This window comes from Pinus tabuliformis, chromosome 2_2 (genome assembly GCF_031772625.1).
Source record: "Pinus tabuliformis cultivar Carrire ecotype Pingquan chromosome 2_2, CPIR1, whole genome shotgun sequence".
Lineage (NCBI taxonomy): Eukaryota > Viridiplantae > Streptophyta > Pinopsida > Pinales > Pinaceae > Pinus > Pinus tabuliformis.
Genome location: NC_142300.1, coordinates 207,583,198 through 207,602,432, shown reverse-complemented (window position 1 = coordinate 207,602,432; position 19,235 = coordinate 207,583,198). Strand labels below are relative to the sequence as shown.

Genomic DNA, 19,235 nt, shown 5'->3' with positions numbered 1-19,235 from the left:
CTACCCATTAGGTCAACTTTGCTCTTAGAGGCACATTTTGTTGAAATATGTAACTAGGTTCGGTTTTCATAATGGCATATGTAATCATGATTTTATGTATTTAATGTAAAGAGAAAAACAAATTTATTATTTGTGTTCTTGAGGCCTGGGTTTCATGGTCAAGGGAAATTTATTTTTAGGTCAAGCACCCATTTAGTGCTTCTAGGTTTGTCATAAAGTCAATTGAGTCATTGTCATATATTGAAGACCCATTTGGGCAAGTTACATATTGTAAAGAAATTTTTTTGGAGTCAAAATACAGTGAAAAGACCCTCCAGGACCTCGTCATAGCACAAAGATCAAGTCGACCTACGTGAAGGGACAAGTCGGCCTTAAGATAGCAATTCGTACCTCTCACAAGCCTATAAATAAGAAGGAATTCGACCTCATTTGCATAATCACTCAAGCAAGTTCGATCTCCACAAGATAGAAGCTGGAAATGGACGAAGAAGAAGAAGAAGATCAAGATCGAAGTTTTTGGGCCTCTCTCTCTCTTTCATTAGGGTTTCTATAGTTTTTGGGCTAGATGAAATTCTGAAGCTGCATCGAAGCTATGAAGTTGCAAGGTCGAAGCTATGAAGCTGCAAGATCTAAGCTGTGAAGCTGCAAGATCAAAATTGTGAAGCTGCAAGATCGAAGTTGTGACGCTGCTAGGTCGAAACTGTTGACGCTGCATCAAGGTCGAAGTTCTGAAGCTGCTAGGTCGAATTTGCTGAAGCTTCTAAGTCGAAGTTGCAACAATTCTTATTGGGGTCGAATTTGCTGAAGTCGCTGGAAGTTGTGTAAGGAATGCTCATCAAGAAGGAAGGATGACTTGTTCTTGGAGGGTCCTGGTCAAGGGTCATAGGTCTTCGAATTTGTCAATTGAAGTTCTATAAGGGGAGAAGGATTTTGGTGGGGTTTTCTCTTAGTTGGAGAGGTTTTGGCCCTGGATGATCACCTATATCTTGTGTCCTATTGTCTCATTGTTATTTATGATTTGGTAGCTGTTTAATAGAGAACACTAATAATAATAAAGGAAAGAAGTAGTTAATCAAGTAAAAATACATCACATGCAATTATCAAAATAAGAGAAAATCACCTACACTTGTTGCTCCCTAGATTTCTCAACATGGTATCAAAGCTAAGGTGACTACATCAAGGAAGGGCAACACGAAGAAGGATACTCTAGGGCCGAAGTATAAAGAGATCATCTTGGAAACATCAAGAGCATCAATCATCAAGAAGGACTAACCCTCTCATCATATTGAAAGGGAATAATTAAGAGCATCAAAGAAGACCTCAAAACCCTAGCTCATCCAAAGAAGGGTTCCACACTTGAAGCGTTCTTGGGAAACTCACACATTCTACAATCATTATCACGAGGAAGGAAGAGCGAAGAACTTTTGGGTCTGTTTTCTGGGCTATATTCTCCACACGTGCGAAGTATTAAGACATCCTTCTGCAACAACAAGTATCAAATTGCAGCCACCATCAAGGATCAAGTTCTGTGCCAAGAAAGGTCTCCTTTGCAAGCCGAAATAACAAGAAAAAGAAGTCAAGTCAAGCAAAGTAGAAAGGAGGCAAATTTTTCCATCTTCTAGAAACACGTGTGAACTATGGTTATTGCAGAAAATGCCGAAATTTCAGAACTGCTTTATCAAGCCAAAATTTTGAAGAAGGGCCGAAATTTGAGGTTATGAAACAAGTTTAACTAGTGTTGTCTTGAAGGAAGAAAAGCAGGAAAAAGCGTTGTCATCATCATCAAGGAATCAATGTGATCTCCCTTTGAGCCAAGGATCACTTTTGAAGAAAGACATCTTCTATTATCTACATCATCATCAAAATCAAGAAGGCATCAAGTTGAATATTTCATCATCTAGGAGTATCTTCACTTGACAAGTAAGTATTTTTATATCTATTTTTGAATATGTCAAAATGACTTCATATTGCAAGGAGAGCAACAAATTGGTTGGGTCGTCAAACTTTCAAGCGTGGAAGAAGAGGATAGATTTGTTCCTCATAGAAAATGAAGTCATTGGTCGTGTTAAGGGTTTAACTGTCCAACCGTTGAAAGAAGCTCAAGCTCTACAAGATGAAGATATCAAAAGAAGAAGAAATAGCGTCATACTTTATGAGGCTGTCAGAAATAAGAGACCAACTCCAAGAGTTGGGAGAAAAGATGTCTGACAAGGAAATGACTACCATAGTGCTCAATGCACTACTAGAGGAATGGGACAACTTCACATCAAGCATCTATGGGAAGAAGGAAGCTACTCCATTCAATGAACTGTGGTCATTGTACAAAATCGAAGAAATCAGGCTGAAGGCAAAAATCGATGTAGGATCAAGCGAGCAGGCTCAAGCATTTGTTGCCATGGCTAGAAGAAAAGGGAAGTTTGGGAAGCTTTATCCTCAGAAAAACAAGACAAACATGTGAAAGGTTCAATGCTATGGTCGTCATGGATATGGGCAATACAAGAGAGATTGTGCAAATCTTAAGAAGGACAACAACAAAAGAGGAAGGGAAGAAGCCCATATCACTGAAGAAGTGGAAGAAGCTGAAAAGAAGAAATCCAAGGAGGAAGTAAAAGATCTCTACTATGATTGAGATAGTCTTCCTCACCTAGTTCTTTTCAAGTTTCTGTTTCAAGTTTTCTGTTGTAAAGTATAACTATCATGGTAGGAATCATTAGAAGCATGATAGGATGCATCATGTTAGGAGATGGCATCATAGAAGCATACGATTGAAAGCAAGAGCTCGTGACATCATCATAAAGAAGCATGAAAGATAGTTGAAATAGAAGTCTATGGTTGTCACCTATAGAAGGATGTAGCTCTTGGTAACCTCATTAGAAGCATAAGTAGTACTTATGGGATAAAGAAAGTTATATAGTATAGACTTTGTTGTCGCACAAAATGTCTAGGCATCGCGACAACAGCTCAGATCGGGGGCTGCCACCCTGATCCCCAAACTCTTCGTTTAAACTGTCTCCCAACAACAAACTAAGGGGGGTAGACCCTACGGAAATGGATGGAAGAAGGACTAGTTGGGAACCAACCAATCTGGGAGACACAGTTGAGTGGCCAAGTACTTATTTAGATATAGCAAGACTTTAGGGATTCGATTAGATTTAGACGATTGATACTAGTGCCTTGTGGAGTCAATTATCTTGCTAAGTAAATTTAGGACGAAGTACAGGATGGACAACTGCTGCTTTGATGATTAACTATCCTATATGAAAATGCAATGCCTATGGCTTAAGTGAAATGCAAGAATCTTGGTTGATTTTATTTAAATGCCTATTTTAAGTATGTTCTTTGATATTTGTTTGTATTGGACCTAAACTTTATAGCGAATGGCAAGAGAAGTCAAGGTGAAGCGCACGAGGGTGTAATTAACGATCCCTCTCCTTGAAATCTAACGTACCAGGTGCCTCCGACGCTGCAAAGGTTGTGGCTCTGACGACTACAAGGTCACTGTTTTAGACACTAAAAGGACTAGACTTCTCAAGAGAAGACACAAAGGTGTTCCTATCTTTCTTTCAACCAAGCTTGTGCTTGGAGGTCGATTATTAATATGAAAAACTATCTTAGGATGCGAATGCAAGGTGGAATTATAAGATGAGTGAGTAGTCTTGAGTTAATATCATTTAAGGTTTAATTACTTAGTATTAATTAACCTTTATGGCAAGAGTACTTAATAATGAAGAGGTAATCTTACACAAAACAAAGTGCCAATTTTCCAAATGCGAATTGGATACAAAAGATTTAAAGATGCCAAAGATACAATTGCTCAAGTAAATAATCACAAAATGTATCTCTTAAAGAAAGATCAATGATATGCTAAAAATCCACAATAACCATAAACTAATAATGATGTTAATGCAAGAGAAAGCACTAGAGCATTTACCCACGGTGTTATTCAGATCTATTATCCAATTGTTGGAAAATCAGAAAGGCAAATTTTTTTGATCTTGATATTACTTGTGATGTTTCTTATTATTACGATTCTTTATATCTTCTTTCTTTAGTTCATCAAGCAATTACCAAAAGCAGCAACACATAAAACAATGAACACAAGATGTAGGCACATGCTAGGGCAAAACCCCCCTCAAGGGGAAAACCCAATGAAAGTTATTCTTCCTTGCAATAGTATTCTTTGAGACTCTTCACCCTAGACCAAGACCAGACCTTTCCTCCACACCAAGTCAGCCTCCAGAAGATTGAACTCTTCCCAACAACTTCGACTATGCAACAACTTGCAACAACTAAAAACTTTCGGCAACAGTCCAACTTGGAAGACTTGGTTCTCCCAATCTAGAGCACGAAACAGAGAGAGACCACCACCAAAATTTCGATTTTCCTTGACTCCTTAAACTCACTCAAACTCGCATTCACTTTGGCCTCCCAACAACAAACTTGCCCAGCTACCCACTTTGCACTTCTGCCCAGCAACAAGATTTTCGCACTTTTGCCCAATAGAGAGAATTCGAACTTGATGAGAAGTGATGCTCCAAATGAATTCGATGTCCTTCCTTTTATAGGCTTCGTATGGGGTCGAATAGGGTCTTAGGTCGACTTGATCTTCCCTTAGGCTGACATGGTGTGGAGGTTCCATAATTCATATTTGACTCAATACTAAAACTTTTTACATGATGCAAAAGCCCAAGAAGGGTCTCTTTAAATGTACAATAATTCTGTAGACTCAAAATAAATCCTAGAAGGCCTCAATGGGGACTTTGACCTAAAACATTGTGACCCAAGCACGAAACCCATGCTTTAATAAGTCACAATAATAATAATAAAAATTCTTTTTTCTATTCTTTTGGCAAGTACATTACATGATGACTCAAGTACATTATTGAAGACCGAACATAGTTACTTTTTCCAAGACTCCCTCTTAAATAGGGAGGTATTCATAATGTACATATACAATGGAAGAGCTTAAACTATATGAACCATGAAGAACTTTAGGCATCGTAATGCCATGGACTAGATTCTTGACCAGGGAATCTATCCAAACAGTCACTCAACAGTTTAGGCACCGTAATGCCATGGACTAGATTCCTGACCAAGGCAATCTATCCAGGTGGACTAAGATGGACTCAAGCTTTCAGCCCCTATCGGTACCATCAGGCTTACTTGTTAACTATCAACCCAAAAATCCAGGTGTGTATCCAAAACAAAGATCTTTGATCAACAACACCTTTAATCTAGGTGTGTATCCAAAACAAAGCTCTTTGATCAACAACGCCTTTCCAACTTCAGACATCAACTCAAAGTGTTAACCAGATGTCTTCCTAGGCAATGCTTCACTTACAAAGCCTCAACACCCCTTGATCCAATAGATCAAGACTAACCAATCTCTCCCAATCAAATTGATTAGTAACCAACATGCTTTCCTTCGAGAGATTCACCTGTACAAAGACAACCCCAATCAATAATATACTTTCACATGTACATAATCAAATGCAAACCTCCTGGGTCTTACATACAATAGATGTTGCTTATCAACTTTCCATAGTAGGACTATCAATTGAATCTTTTGACAAAGGATTCCTCAAACGTATATGTTTTTCCTTCCTAAATTCATTTTGCAATTAATACTAAGCTATACCATCTCTCTCAACCATGAAGCACCTCTTTATACAGACTCCCTCTTAATCTTAGGGAGATCTCTTCTATTCATGCTTCCTTCGGGAGATCAAATTCTTCTTTTTCGACATCTCAGAGTCTTTCGTGGATTCCAACCATTTCATCAAAGTTATCATCATCCCCATCATGCTTATCACATCAATGAACATCTTCACCAAGTTGAAGATTGTGTACTTGCACAACTTCAATAGCAAGCACAACCAAATCTATAGAAGCATGATGTTAGCCATATTAGAATCATGGAAGTATTTCATATATCAGATACCCAGACTTAATTATAAACAAGAGACATATACTCTTCAACATCTTGCTACGGACTTTTGTTATACACCCTAGACTACATCATAATAACATCCATTCCGTCTAGGGCTTCATTGTGTCTTCCAAAGGTATGACATACCTTACTACAACATATAGCAAATCCTAGAAACAATTCACACAAATATAGATTTACACAATATCTAACAACCTTTCAAAATACATATGTTAGACTTCTCACTAGGGATTCATACAAATCCTAGATTTCAAACAAATCAATCAAAGTCAATCACAACTTAGTCATTAAATTGACCAACTTCCACTAGGGTTAGTTCCAAACCCCTAGATTTTCAATCAACCATCAATCAGTCACTAACATGACCAACTACTACTAGGGTTTGCTGCAAACCCTAGATTTCCGAGCAACCATCAGACTCAACCAAAAATTCAAATTTCAACAATCTCGTCACAAAACTCAAAATATCATATAGTCATCATATATCAGAGATTTTCTACTTCGATTTAAGGTTTAACTCCAAAACCCTAGAATTTTATTTTAGCAATCTTATACAAATCTCGAATCAACATAGTCCAGAGATTTTACTTTGACTAAGGTTTAATTCCATAACCTTAGAATTCTATTCCCTCAATCTCAACAATCATTGCATAGATCTCAGAATGTTATATCACACATTCTAGACAATTTTAACTTCACTAGGGTTTAGCCATAACACCTTAGATTTTCAGATATCATCATCCTAGAATCTCAGACAAGGACTTCCATTAAATCCTAAAACTAATGACCATCAATGACTAGGTCAACACATATCTAGGAATTCATAACCATACAAAAGCATATCATATGTCCAACAATATTAATACATCTGTGCCAGACCAACCTAGGATTTCAATCAAAAGGACATATCCATATAAGCCTATATTTCATCATCATGCAAATACATTTCATATCATGAGTTACTCAAACCCAACATCACAAAAATCAATAAGAGTTAGACACACAATCATCTTGATTACACTTAAGGTTTGATCAGGCAAACATACACATATCGAAGGAAACATTTTAAGACAATCTAAGCGTCTTGCTCACACATTCCACCAAACCCTAATGAGCTTGGGTTCGAATGTAGAACACACATTCCACCAAACCCTAATGTGCTAGGGTTCCAATGTAGGAACATAGCAAACCCTATATTACCAAAACTTCAAAGGTTTCAGGATTTTTGACCTTATCACTCAACCCTAACAAGTTAGGATTTCTTGATCATACCAAAATCCCAAACATGACATCATCAATAAAAACTTCAACTAACATTTCACAATCACCCTAAGCAGCTTAGGATTTCAGACATTCACATAGCATACCCTTCGGTTAGGGTTTTCCAGAACCTGTCTAGGGTTCTACATCAATCAAGAAGATGAGTGGGGTGGGTAGATTTATCAAGGGATGAATCACCCAAACAAGAATCACTAGGATTCAATACAACTAGCCATAACAAAATTAGTAAGAGATCATCAAATGAATAATCCTTTCAATCAATGTATTGAAAGCATACCTTTGTTTCTTGACTAACCTTGTCTTGAGAGATCCTCCTTTCAGATGTTTTCTTGATCAAGACAACAGAGGGAGAAAGGTGATTAGTATTTAATATAATCAAAACTAAATGAGTACATGAACCCAAAATTGAAAAGACACGAGATACTTATCTTTGAGAGTTGTTGGGAGCTCCCTTCAAAGCTTGAGGGAAACCTACAAACTTAAAGCAAGACAAAAATGTCTTTTCCAAAGTATGTTAAAACCCTACGAATTCTAAAACATATAAAACAAGATATGTAAAGCTATAAGCAAAGGACTTAGTAGTGTAAGTCCCTAATGTTGGGTTCTTTAGGCTTGATTTTCTTTGAGTCTCCTTCTTCAACAAAGTTGGCTTGACCTCTTCTTCTCTTCTTGTTCTTTGGATTCTCGGGACAGTCACTTTTGTAGAGACCCTTCTTATGACATTGATAACACTCTATCTTAGAGATGTCCACTTTCTTCCTCGGTCCCTTCGATTTCTTTCCTTTATGATGAGAAACATAAGCATTTGATACTTCTTCAAGATTGGAAACCATTGAGATCCTTAATTCTTCTTGACTACATGCAGTCCATAATTCTTCAAAGGTGGGAGCTGCCTTCCAATTGTTGAGACCTGAAGCAAATGCACCCAAAGAGGATGGCAATCCTAACATCACAATGACCGCCAATTCTTTATCAAAACAATTTCATTGATGGCCAAAACATCATCCCTGAGTCTAGCTATCTTCACAAAGAAGGTTGCCACAGTATTTTCTTTAGTCATGTTCGTGTTCCTCAGCTTATTCTTCAAACTTGCTACTTGTTGGCTTAGGGGTCCTGACCCTAGTTCAGAGTTAGTTGCGCCAACCAACAAAACCCTACACTGCTGGCCCTTTCAGCAACAACCCACGTAGCGCAGGCTGCAGTCTCACCTGAAGCAGTATTGGGGGATGCAAGAACCAAGTTTCTGCATCCAGAGACTAGTGTGATGTCTTCCAATGCCTTAGATCTACCTTTGCGCAGATCGATAGACTTCTAGGGCTCGTTACTGTATATAAGTTAAAGCTGCTCCAAACCTTTGCGAAGGTCCACGATCAGTCCTTTGCGGACCTTAAACAGTTGATTCACCTACTTTCGCACATCAAAAAGCAACCCTAGATCGGAGTTCGCATAGATCTACTTAATTCGTCAGAAAACATAAGAGAAATAGCTTGTAACTTTGCGGAAGTGGCTAAGCATTCATTTCATACATTATTAAGACAGATTCAGTGAATTCGCGTAGCATTCATTCAATATTTCAGAAAACATATCATTAATCGACAACATATAACATAAACATATGCAATGGAAATACTCAGTAATTCTTCAAAAAACTGTCTTTATTGATCTTCAATTCATCGATTACAGACTCTTCTTACCCTGCGCACTCAGTTGTGGACTCTACCCAGTCCTCCTGCGCATTCAACTGCAGGAGCCTCCCGTTCTCTACCTAAGTGCATGAAGTAGAGCCTTCCTGCCTTAGCTCTTGCTCAAGACAACAAAAACTCTTCAACGTACCCAAATCTCTATCCAAAGTTATCTCTAAGACTCGCTAAGACTCAACTATTTATAGCTTTCCTAATACAATACCATGGTCCCCAACTCATGGGTGAGTCTTCAAAATCGACCAAAAACAAGGGGCTAAGACCCCTTTGACTCCTATCTATCTGTGCGCTCCGCGTCCACATTTCGCGGAGACTTTACATCTTTTACAAAATTCTTTACAAAAATGACTAAGTTAACTCAATTCTACCCTTGGGGACCCCATCCCAACATGCCTCCAACACAAAGATTGTGACTCGCCCTCGAGTCACTCGACTAGTTGTTCCACTTTCTGGCAGAAATCGCTGAATGCCTTTGGTCAATGTCTAAAGCTCCGCGGTACTTTGTTTTGCTGCTTGCTGTACCCCCTGGACCAGTTTCTCAGTGGTTGGCCCCTCTACTGCAAGTTGCATAGTCCTCTGAGTCTGCTGAATCCATATCAAAAGCCCCAAATTCAAATAAGCATAAGCACCCAATTGCAAAATGAATAACATACCTTTTGATCGAAAGCCCACCTTCTTCCATGTGTTCTTGAGGGATGGGTGAGAAAGTATATGACTGATGCTGGTGGTGGAGATAAAATGGCGCATCATCAACTAGCGGTGGCTGTTAGGGGCTACATGGTTGGCTAGTTGAATGTGAACAATGGGAGAAAAGTTTTCTCCCATTGGGTTACCCATTTTGGTGGGTAACAAAACCATTCACTTTCCGTTATACCACTACCATTTGTTTTGTTTGGGCTAACTCTTTACAGAATCACCTTTAACTTCAACTCTATATCCTTAGCAATTCTATCTTTAAGGAAGCACCCTTTGAGTTGGAGAACCAAGCTAAAGTGTGAGGAAGTGCTGCTAGTAACCTTTTGGAGTGCACAAAACTAGGTCCTTGATGGTTAGGACTTTACATCTTACTGAGGTGCTAGATTTTGTTGTAATAGGGGGCATTAGGTCCCTTTGACAAATAAATCTTACTTGCGGGGGTTAACATTCACTTACAAAAATTGAGGCTGTCCTTGTAATAAATGATGCATCCCAAGTCTCCTCTAGGGAAGAAGAGTCCATCTCTCGACAAATTAGTGCATATTGGCTTGTCCTTGAGTTTGCACTCAATGCATGGGCATGCACCCTTGTAGGCACCCAATGCATGCAACCAAAGTACATATTTACTAGTTATGGTCATTTGTCACACATTAATAAAATTATCTTGTCTCATCTGATGACGTAATTTTAATGAGTTATTTACAATGTTGTATTTTTGAAACTTCATGCTTTTATTCATTACGAATTAAATACTTTTTACTCTATTAATATTCATAGATCATAGGACATACGATATATATTCCATAAAGGGTTGTCTACCAAATTTTACCACGTGCATGGATCACTTTCCTTAATCCATGGGCATTAATATAGTTTAGTAAATTGCACTCTCTGATTTCTTTCTTCTTTTCTTTGTCTAGCTTGTCACAATTATTCGGCATCCTTGTCAAACACTAAGGTCATTTGTTGGACATCAATAAAAGTATCTTATCTCATCTTATAATTAAATTTTAATTAGTTCCAATGCAGTATTTATGAAACTTAATGCTTTTATTCCTTACAAATTTAGTACTTTTTGGTATACTAATATTGATAGGACATAGAATATATATAGCACAATGGGTTCTTTACCAAATTTTACCATGTGCATTGATCACTTTGTTTCATCCATAGGCATTAAGATATTTTAATAAATTGCTAGCCCTACTACAGATATACTATATATGGTCATTTGTTGGATGATTTAATAAATTGCTAGTCCTATTACAGATATACATTTTATGGTCCTTTGTTGGACATTAATAGAATTATCTCATCTCATCTTATGATGTAATTTTAATGAGTTAGTTACAAGGCAGCATTTATGAAACTTAATGCTTTTATTCCTTACAAATTAAAATACTGTTTACTTTATTAATATTGATAGGACATAGGATATATATTCCATAACGGGTTCTCTATCAAATTTTACCATGTGCATTGATCACTTTGTTTCATCCATGGGCATTAAGATAGTTTAACAAATTTCTCTCTCCCTGCTTTCTTTCTTCCTTTTCTTGTCTAGCTTGTCACAATTATTTGGTTTCTTTGTCGAATGCTAAGGTGGTACTAAGTAATTTTTTTTTAAAAGGTAGCTAATAATTGCCTTAAGTATTCAAATAATCTATTCTCTTAGTGAGAACTAATCAAAATGCATGCAACAAGATATATTAGACCTCTTTTAGATGAATTTATGATGCTGTTCATATCAGGAAATCATAATGCCATTACAAGTGTCATAATGATGTCAATGTACTAAACGTTTATCTAATATGATGGGTAGCTCCCAAGGTTCTAAGGCTCATATCTTTATTTCTTAGTCACTAGAATAGGAAAAATCATAGATTTGTTGCTGATTTCCTCTTTTGTGCTTTCATACTTAGTTTCCATAGTCTCCATGTAATTTTCTCTTCATGTAAAGCAATGTTGGTGACTTCAATCCTCTTCAGAAAGTTGAAGCAGGACCCCTCTATAAATAATATTAAAAACAAAGTCCTCATGTTCTACTCTTTGTTTTTAAGGTCATTTGCCCATAGATATCTTCACGATTAAAAAGTTATGGACTCCTCTTATGAAAGAAAATATGGAAGAAATTAGTTTCCTCTTGAATTGGACACCATTTGATGACTATTTCATGCAAAATATCAAATTCATTAACAGAGTCCATTCTTTATATATTTGTTTGAGTCTTACAATTTCTGCTTATAATTTAGATTGTTTATTTGTTATCAATGAAAATACACTCATCTTTTTGTTATTTTTTGCTGATATAGTGATGAAGTTTTAGAAGATCATGTCCTTTCAGAAGAAGTTCTTCGCATGGCTTACTCTATGGCAATTGTGAGGTGAGGTCTATTAAGTGTAATTCACATGGTGATCCTTTAGAAGACTTTCAGGAGGTTTGGAGTTTTGACATCATAAATTTTGTGTTACCTTTATTTTCAAATGCTTATTCTAGGTGATTAATATACACTTCTTTGGATTAATGTGTAATTCATCTTTGTTGATAATATATATTGCATAGGTGATTGCATTCATATAAGATATCCTTTTTTGACATAAATGTTTTTCTTCCTTAGCCCCAATAGCACAAAATCAAGATATTGGATGTTCCTATCAAATCTCATCAAAGATGAGTTGGTTTCCAAGGTATGCAATGACAAAGTTGCCCAATTATGGTCCACTCGTTAGTTCAAATGGCCTTTCCATGCGTTCCTTTGTTTAGTTTTAAAAGGATAGTTTCCATTTTCCATTCCCTCTTTTGGATCCATTAGGTGGCATTGCTATGGACAAACCTATTTGGTAATTGTTACCACAAAATCTAGTAGCGTAGTGCAAAGCCTCACTAGGCAGTCTAGGTCTAGGGAAACAATGAGATCAGCCACCACTGTCACCTCAATGGCTTCTCCCCTATTATTTTATGGTTGAATATTATTCCCGCAAGGGAGGCTTGCCCGACAAGATTGATGCATGAGACATGACATTGCACATGGAGACATTGTCTATTTTTGGTTTTCTAATTGTGTTATGATTCATGGAGAACTTGCAAGTTGCTACCATATGTGATTTTGTTTATGAAATCCTTTTTCAGTTTACTTTAAAAAAATTGAATACAAATCTCAATTGTGTTATGTTATGTTATCATATTTTATGAGATGATGTTATGAATTCTTGTGTGAACCATAGTTTTATAACTTGTATGAGTTGGAAATGCCATTAATTTATATTTTATAAAGAAAAAATGAGATATTTTTTAGTCTTTGCTATTTTCCGAGTCTTCCCAAGTTGGTGAGTGATATGCGGTCAGTGTTGCGAACATCGCGATCACGATTAAATTGGCGAGGGTCTTGTTGACCCTGCTGCCTACACCTACCTACAAGTCAGTGAGAAAAACCTTCAACCCCACAAGGTGTGGTTGGTGGCAGGGAACTTAGAGAAGGGGCTATCAAACTAATCCGACTCTCTCCGTTTGAGCTATCTCTTAGGTTAGCTAAGGGGGGTGGTCCCTAATGAAAAGTTAAGTTAAAAAGAATGCGAGTTTCTAGGAGAATTGTTAGAGTTAAATAGATTATCTCTTTAAGATTTATAAGCAAAAACTGCTATGAGCAATAACCATCATAAGATAAACATGAAGTACATAAAGAACCAGTGCCTTCCAAGTATTTGCTCTTTAAGAAATGAAATTGTATTTTGCTTAAAATGAAGTGAAATGCTTTCAATTGAAAGCCAAAATAACCCTGAAAAGTGAAACAATAAATTGTTAGCACAAGATATTATAAATGCTTTCAAGATGAATAAGTCTACAAATCAAAGCATGGAAACTATTTTGCTCAAAAGGATACAAAAAAGAACTCAAATGTTAGACCAAGATGACAACATGCAATTAAGTTTGCAACACAAAATAATACTACTTGAAAGTGAAATCAACCATTCATAACAATATACAGTTAAACCAAAAGATGAGTCAATTTCAAAGTACAAGAAAATTAAAATTGTTGCAAAATTAAAAGTGTAAAGTTTTGTAGATGTTCTATGCTAAGAGCAATTTCACTTTTCTCACAGCAATCATACAAGTGGATAAGCAAAATGCAGATAGAACATATAAGCAGATCTTACAGAAGACAAATCAGAAACAAGAAAAATGAATGTGTTCGTTTCGGCGGTCAACAGGATGCTTCAACCAGCAAAGTCTCCTTTCGTCAGCCAGCCCAGCATGTGTCACAACAGCCCTCCTGGTAGCTCGTACTTTTAGGATGAGAGAGGAAGATGTGAGTTGAGTTGTGTTCAAATTCTCTCCAACTTTTCCTGTATATATATCCATCAATGAGGGTGTGTGACACATCTGTTGGGCATGTGAGCCTACATTACAAAACTGACTGACCTTGCACACATAATTTATTAAGAATAATAAATTCAAAATATAAGTTCTGCTCATCGGATTAAGACTATTTTTATATGGATTTTACACCTCTCAGAAAGAGGAATCCAACAAAAATATTAGCCTCTTAATTTGAGCATCAGAACATGGAGTTTGGACCTAGTTGTCCAATTTTAACACTCCCTCTCAACTAGGGAGAACTCCATCTATTAGTGCAATTAACATCGTGAGTCATCCCGCCGAAACTTGCTTTGCTGGCTTCTTTATTTCAGAACAGAAGTGGGTCAGTCACAAAGACATCATTCCCCGACTGACATAATCAGTCCAGAGGTCCCAGACCTCACAAATCTTGATCCCAGATCAAGTGGTTGGACCATGCCATCCTAGATAGAGAGTAAGGCAATCTCTGATGCGTCCATCAGTCTTTGCTAATAGTCTCTAGCTTTTCCACACCTCATTGGCCAAATGAGAGGTACTTCCCATGAGCCCTGAACTCAATGGGTAGGATGCATACGGGGCACAGATTAAATGAGTGGCGAACCAGCTCAATAATCACAAGGGTGGGGCAGAAGCATTATGAGTGCTTATAGCTCCGAGAAGCTATCCCCAAACCCCCCCAGAGCTCCCAGAGCTCATCGTCCAACAAGACCCATATCATAGGGTCTTTCCACGACACCAAGACTCTCACGGAAGGTTAGGAACTTGACCTTCCCCAGGGGCTTAGTGAGAATATCCGCGACCTGCTCATCAGTTCCTATATGATCGAGCCTTACGGCGCCTCGCTGTACCATATCCCGGATAAAGTGGTACCTGATATCAATATGCTTGGATCGGTCGTGGAACACAGGATTCTCAGTCATACGAATCCCACTCTGATTATCACAGAGTATTACAGTGGTATCTAGCACATGTTGGAACAGCTCACTAAAGAGCTTCCTCAACCAAACTGCTTCACAACAGGCCATACTAGCAGCAATGTATTCGGCCTCCGCGGTGCTCAAAGCCACCGACTTCTGCTTCCTGCTCATCCATGAGATCGAAGCAGAACCAAGATTGAAACAGCATCCAGATGTGCTCTTACGATCCACCACACTGCCAGCCCAATCGGCATCAGTATATCCCCGGAGTATCACACTCCCGGCAGTGTATCTTAGCCCATGGTTTATCGTGCCCCGAAGATATCTCAAAAGATTCTTGGCACCAACCCAGTGAAAATGATGAGGCTCAACCATCTGTTGACTCAAAGTATTCACTGCGAAACATATGTCCGGACGGGTGTTCACTAAGAACATCAAAGCTCCTATGAGTTGACGATACTCAGTAGGATTGGCCAAGATAGGCCCTGCAGCGCTGCCACTCAACTTCTTAAAGTTGAGTTCCATTGGTGTCGACACGGACTTACAGTCCACCATCCCAAATCTTTCCAGAAGCTTCACAATATACTTTCCTTGAGAGAGGAAAATCTCTCCAGGTCTCTGCCAGACCTCCAGGCCTAGGAAATAGTGCATCAGTCCTAGGTCTTTCATCTCGAACTTAGCAGCAAGCTCCCTCTTACATTGATGAATGAGAGGGTCATCACCTGTCAGGAAGAGGTCGTCCACATACAGCACTAGAATGAGAGGCTTTCCTTCCTCAACCTTAAAGTAAAGGTTTGGATCAGCATTGCTTCGAGTGAAGCCCAGCTTCATCAAGTAACTATCCATCCTCTCATACCAAGCTCTGGGTGCTTGCTTTAACCCATAGAGGGCTTTCTTCAACCTGCAGACATAAGTGTCTCGATCTTGAACTTCAAATCCCAGAGGTTGTTCTACATACACCTCTTCCTTTATTGCACCATGCAGAAAAGCGGTCTTGACATCCATCTGATGAAGACTCCATCCTTGCGTCGCAGCAAGGGCTATGATGGATCGGATGGTGGTATATCGAGCCACAGGTGCAAATATATCGTCATAGTCAATTCCTTCCTTTTGAGAGAAGCCACGGGCAACAAATCTTGCCTTAAACTTTTCAGCACTCCCATCAGATCCATGTTTAATCTTGAAGAGCCATTTAGCGGTGACAACAGATTTGTCCTTCGGTCTCGGGACCACATTCCAGACATCATTCTTCATAATAGCCTCATATTCTTCATGCATAGCATCCTTCCAGACTTGATGCTTGATGGCTTCTTCAAAAGATCCAGGTTCAGATTGTATAATAGTACTCATGGCAGCTAGATACCCTTGGTATCTACACGGCTTCTTGCTTTCTCGGAATGTTCCCCTTGGGGCAGCATGACCCTCAGCATCTTCGAGGGTGTCCCTGAGCCATGATGGCCTCTTTCCTAGAGAGGGGGAAGGATCAATAGGGTCCATTGGCCCTTCAACATCAGGCATAGTCTCATCCTGGGGTTCTTCCAGATTTCCAGGTCTTTCTTCATGGTTTTCTTCAGATCTAGGAAGATCTACTACTTTCTTCAGGGAAGCATCTTCGTCAAAAGTGACATCATGGCTTATCTCTACTTCCCTTTGACCAGGTACATAGACTCTATATGCCTTAGAAGTCTCACTGTAGCCCACAAACATTCCTTTCTTCCCAGTAGCATCCAACTTACTTCTCTTTTCTTTCGGCACATGAAAATAGACAGGACATCCAAAAATTCTAAAATGTGAGACATCAGGTTTCTTACCAGAGAAAACCTCTTCGGGAGTTTTGGAGTCCAAAGCGGAATGAGGGCATCGGTTTTGAATGTACACAGCAGTATTTGCAGCTTCTCCCCACAGAAACTTTGGAAGACCCTGGTCACATAGCATGGCACGGCCAGCTTCCACAATAGTCTTATTCTTGCGTTCAGCAACACCATTCTGCTCAGGAGTATATGCAGTGGTAGTCTCCCTCTTAATGCCAGCTTCTCTGCAAAAGTCTTTGAACTCATTTGACTCATATTCAGTGCCATTGTCAGTCCTCAAAATCTTGATCTTCTTTCCGGTCATATTTTCCACCAAGGCTTTGAAGGTACGGAACCACATGAAAGCCTCATCCTTCTTCTTCAAGAAGTATATCCAGGTTTTGCGAGAGAAGTCATCAGTAAATGTCATATAGTAAGAACATCCCCCCAGGGATGTTACAGGCAACATACCGGAAAGATCAGAATGGACCAGTTGCAATATCTCAGATGTCTTTGTGACACTTGAGGGGAAACATTTACCCTTCTTCTTTTGAGTCACGGCCACACTTCGTATTATTACAACAGGCCTTCGCCTATACTTCCACATATATATGAATCTCTGCACGATCTCTGAACGCACCAGCGCTCATACAATCTGCGCAGTCATACGCTGTATACAAAACCGACCCCGGTAACTATACAAGATTGCTTGAGCTATCCCGTATACCTTCACCCACGTGGCAATCTTCTGTATACCTGCACTGTTTTGTAAACCCCGTCCACGTGACAGTCCGTTGATAACTCTGTGTTGTATAGCAGACTTCTGTCCACGTGCCAGACCTTCAACAATCTGCTGTGTATTTTTCGCGCCGTTTATTCAAGCGTTCCACGCTTTCATAAACCTGCGCAATGGTATGTCGACCGCTGTCCTGTGATCCTACTGCCGCATAACAGTCTGGAAAAACCCCCAGCCGACTGTGTATAACCTCTGCGCTTCCACCGAGAGGTCGTATCCACGCGGATCACCTCAATTATCCTTACGTGTCTACGCTATTTCGTGACAGAACTACTATCCCGATTCTGAGGTCGCTCCACGTATCAACCGAGACCATAATCCTGCATAGTCAGCCACCGTTCATCCCACAACTCGTGAGATCTCTGCCGACTATGCGCACTCCTCAGACCAGCTGTATAATCGCATTCATCTACAGTCTTTCTTGACCGAGACAGCTTGCCGAATATATATAACTTTCTGCGTTATTTCCTGAGCGTACCAAACCCTCATAAACCAACGCAATAATATATTCGGTCTCTCAATCTCAACCAACACAACCCCGTGCTTTTTGAGCGTGAGAGAGCTAGCTATCGACCACACACTTCTGTTCACCGAATCAGCTCTCCAAACCGCCGTTAATTTCACTGACTCCAAGCATAATCCTTACGCATTCTCCCAGCAATGTGCATGAACAGGGTGCATTAGAACTGCGCTATTATTCTCTTGGATCTGCGAGCTTAGAGACCTTGTCTTTTCCCGATGGGAGGTGAAACATTTACCCTGTCACGATGTGTACAGGACCTTTGTGTATATATATAACCTCTGCGATGTGTACAGGACCTCTGCATGTATATATATGACCTCCGCGATGCGTACAGGACCTCTGTGTATGTATATAACCTCCGCGATGTGTACAGGACCTCTGCGTGTATATATATAAACTGTGTTTACGTGCATTGACTGCGGCTTTCAGGTATGTGCTGCGGTTTCATATATAGACAGTGTTTACATGCATTGGCTGCGGCTTCAAGTATGTGCTGCGCTTTCATATATATGTGACGGTCTAGCGTGAAGTAGATATTTATATTGCGTTCACCATAATCCTAACCGTCTGCTGTTCCAGCGTTCCAAATGGTCTAGCGTATTCAGCGTTAGCGTATATATTTATATCTATGAGTGCCCAACGTATCCACCGTGAATCATGAACAACATTACGTGCGGTTCTTCAGGAGCAGATTAGGGCAACGTATCACTGCAGCTTCCATGGTTCCCTCTTACTGCGTCTTCCATCTACCCAAGCTGCGTATTTTAACTGTGTATCTTGAATGTTAGAACTAGGGCATCATAGGCCAACGTACATTTTCATGGTGTCTCTCTCCCGCTCCAACCATTTCCTTCGATGATGATTGCTATAGATAGAGTTTGTCTTCACCTCAGCTCTGATACCACGTAAAGTTTTGTAGATGTTCTATGCTAAGAGCAATTTCACTTTTCTCACAGCAATCATACAAGTGGATAAGCAAAATGCAGATAGAACATATAAGCAGATCTTACAGAAGACAAATCAGAAACAAGAAAAATGAATGTGTTCGTTTCGGCGGTCAACAGGATGCTTCAACCAGCAAAGTCTCCTTTCGTCAGCCAGCCCAGCATGTGTCACAACAGCCCTCCTGGTAGCTCGTACTTTTAGGATGAGAGAGGAAGATGTGAGTTGAGTTGTGTTCAAATTCTCTCCAACTTTTCCTGTATATATATCCATCAATGAGGGT

The 19,235-nt window shown here is 39.2% G+C and overlaps 1 protein-coding gene across 7 annotated transcripts in view; it reads left to right on the top strand.

Annotated features, from left to right (window-relative positions):
• LOC149192069 (las1-like family protein) overlaps positions 1–19,235 on the top strand; it is a 251,744-nt gene that overhangs the window by 55,974 nt on the left and 176,535 nt on the right. For 6 of the 7 annotated variants that reach the window (XM_089404470.1, XM_089404467.1, XM_089404469.1 and 3 more), the window contains one exon: positions 11,940–12,011. The exons of the other annotated variant lie outside the window; for it this stretch is intronic. In XM_089404470.1, coding sequence (XP_089260596.1) covers positions 11,940–12,011 — 72 coding nt within the window. The remainder of the gene's footprint in view (positions 1–11,939; positions 12,012–19,235) is intronic. 7 annotated transcript variants of the gene reach the window in all.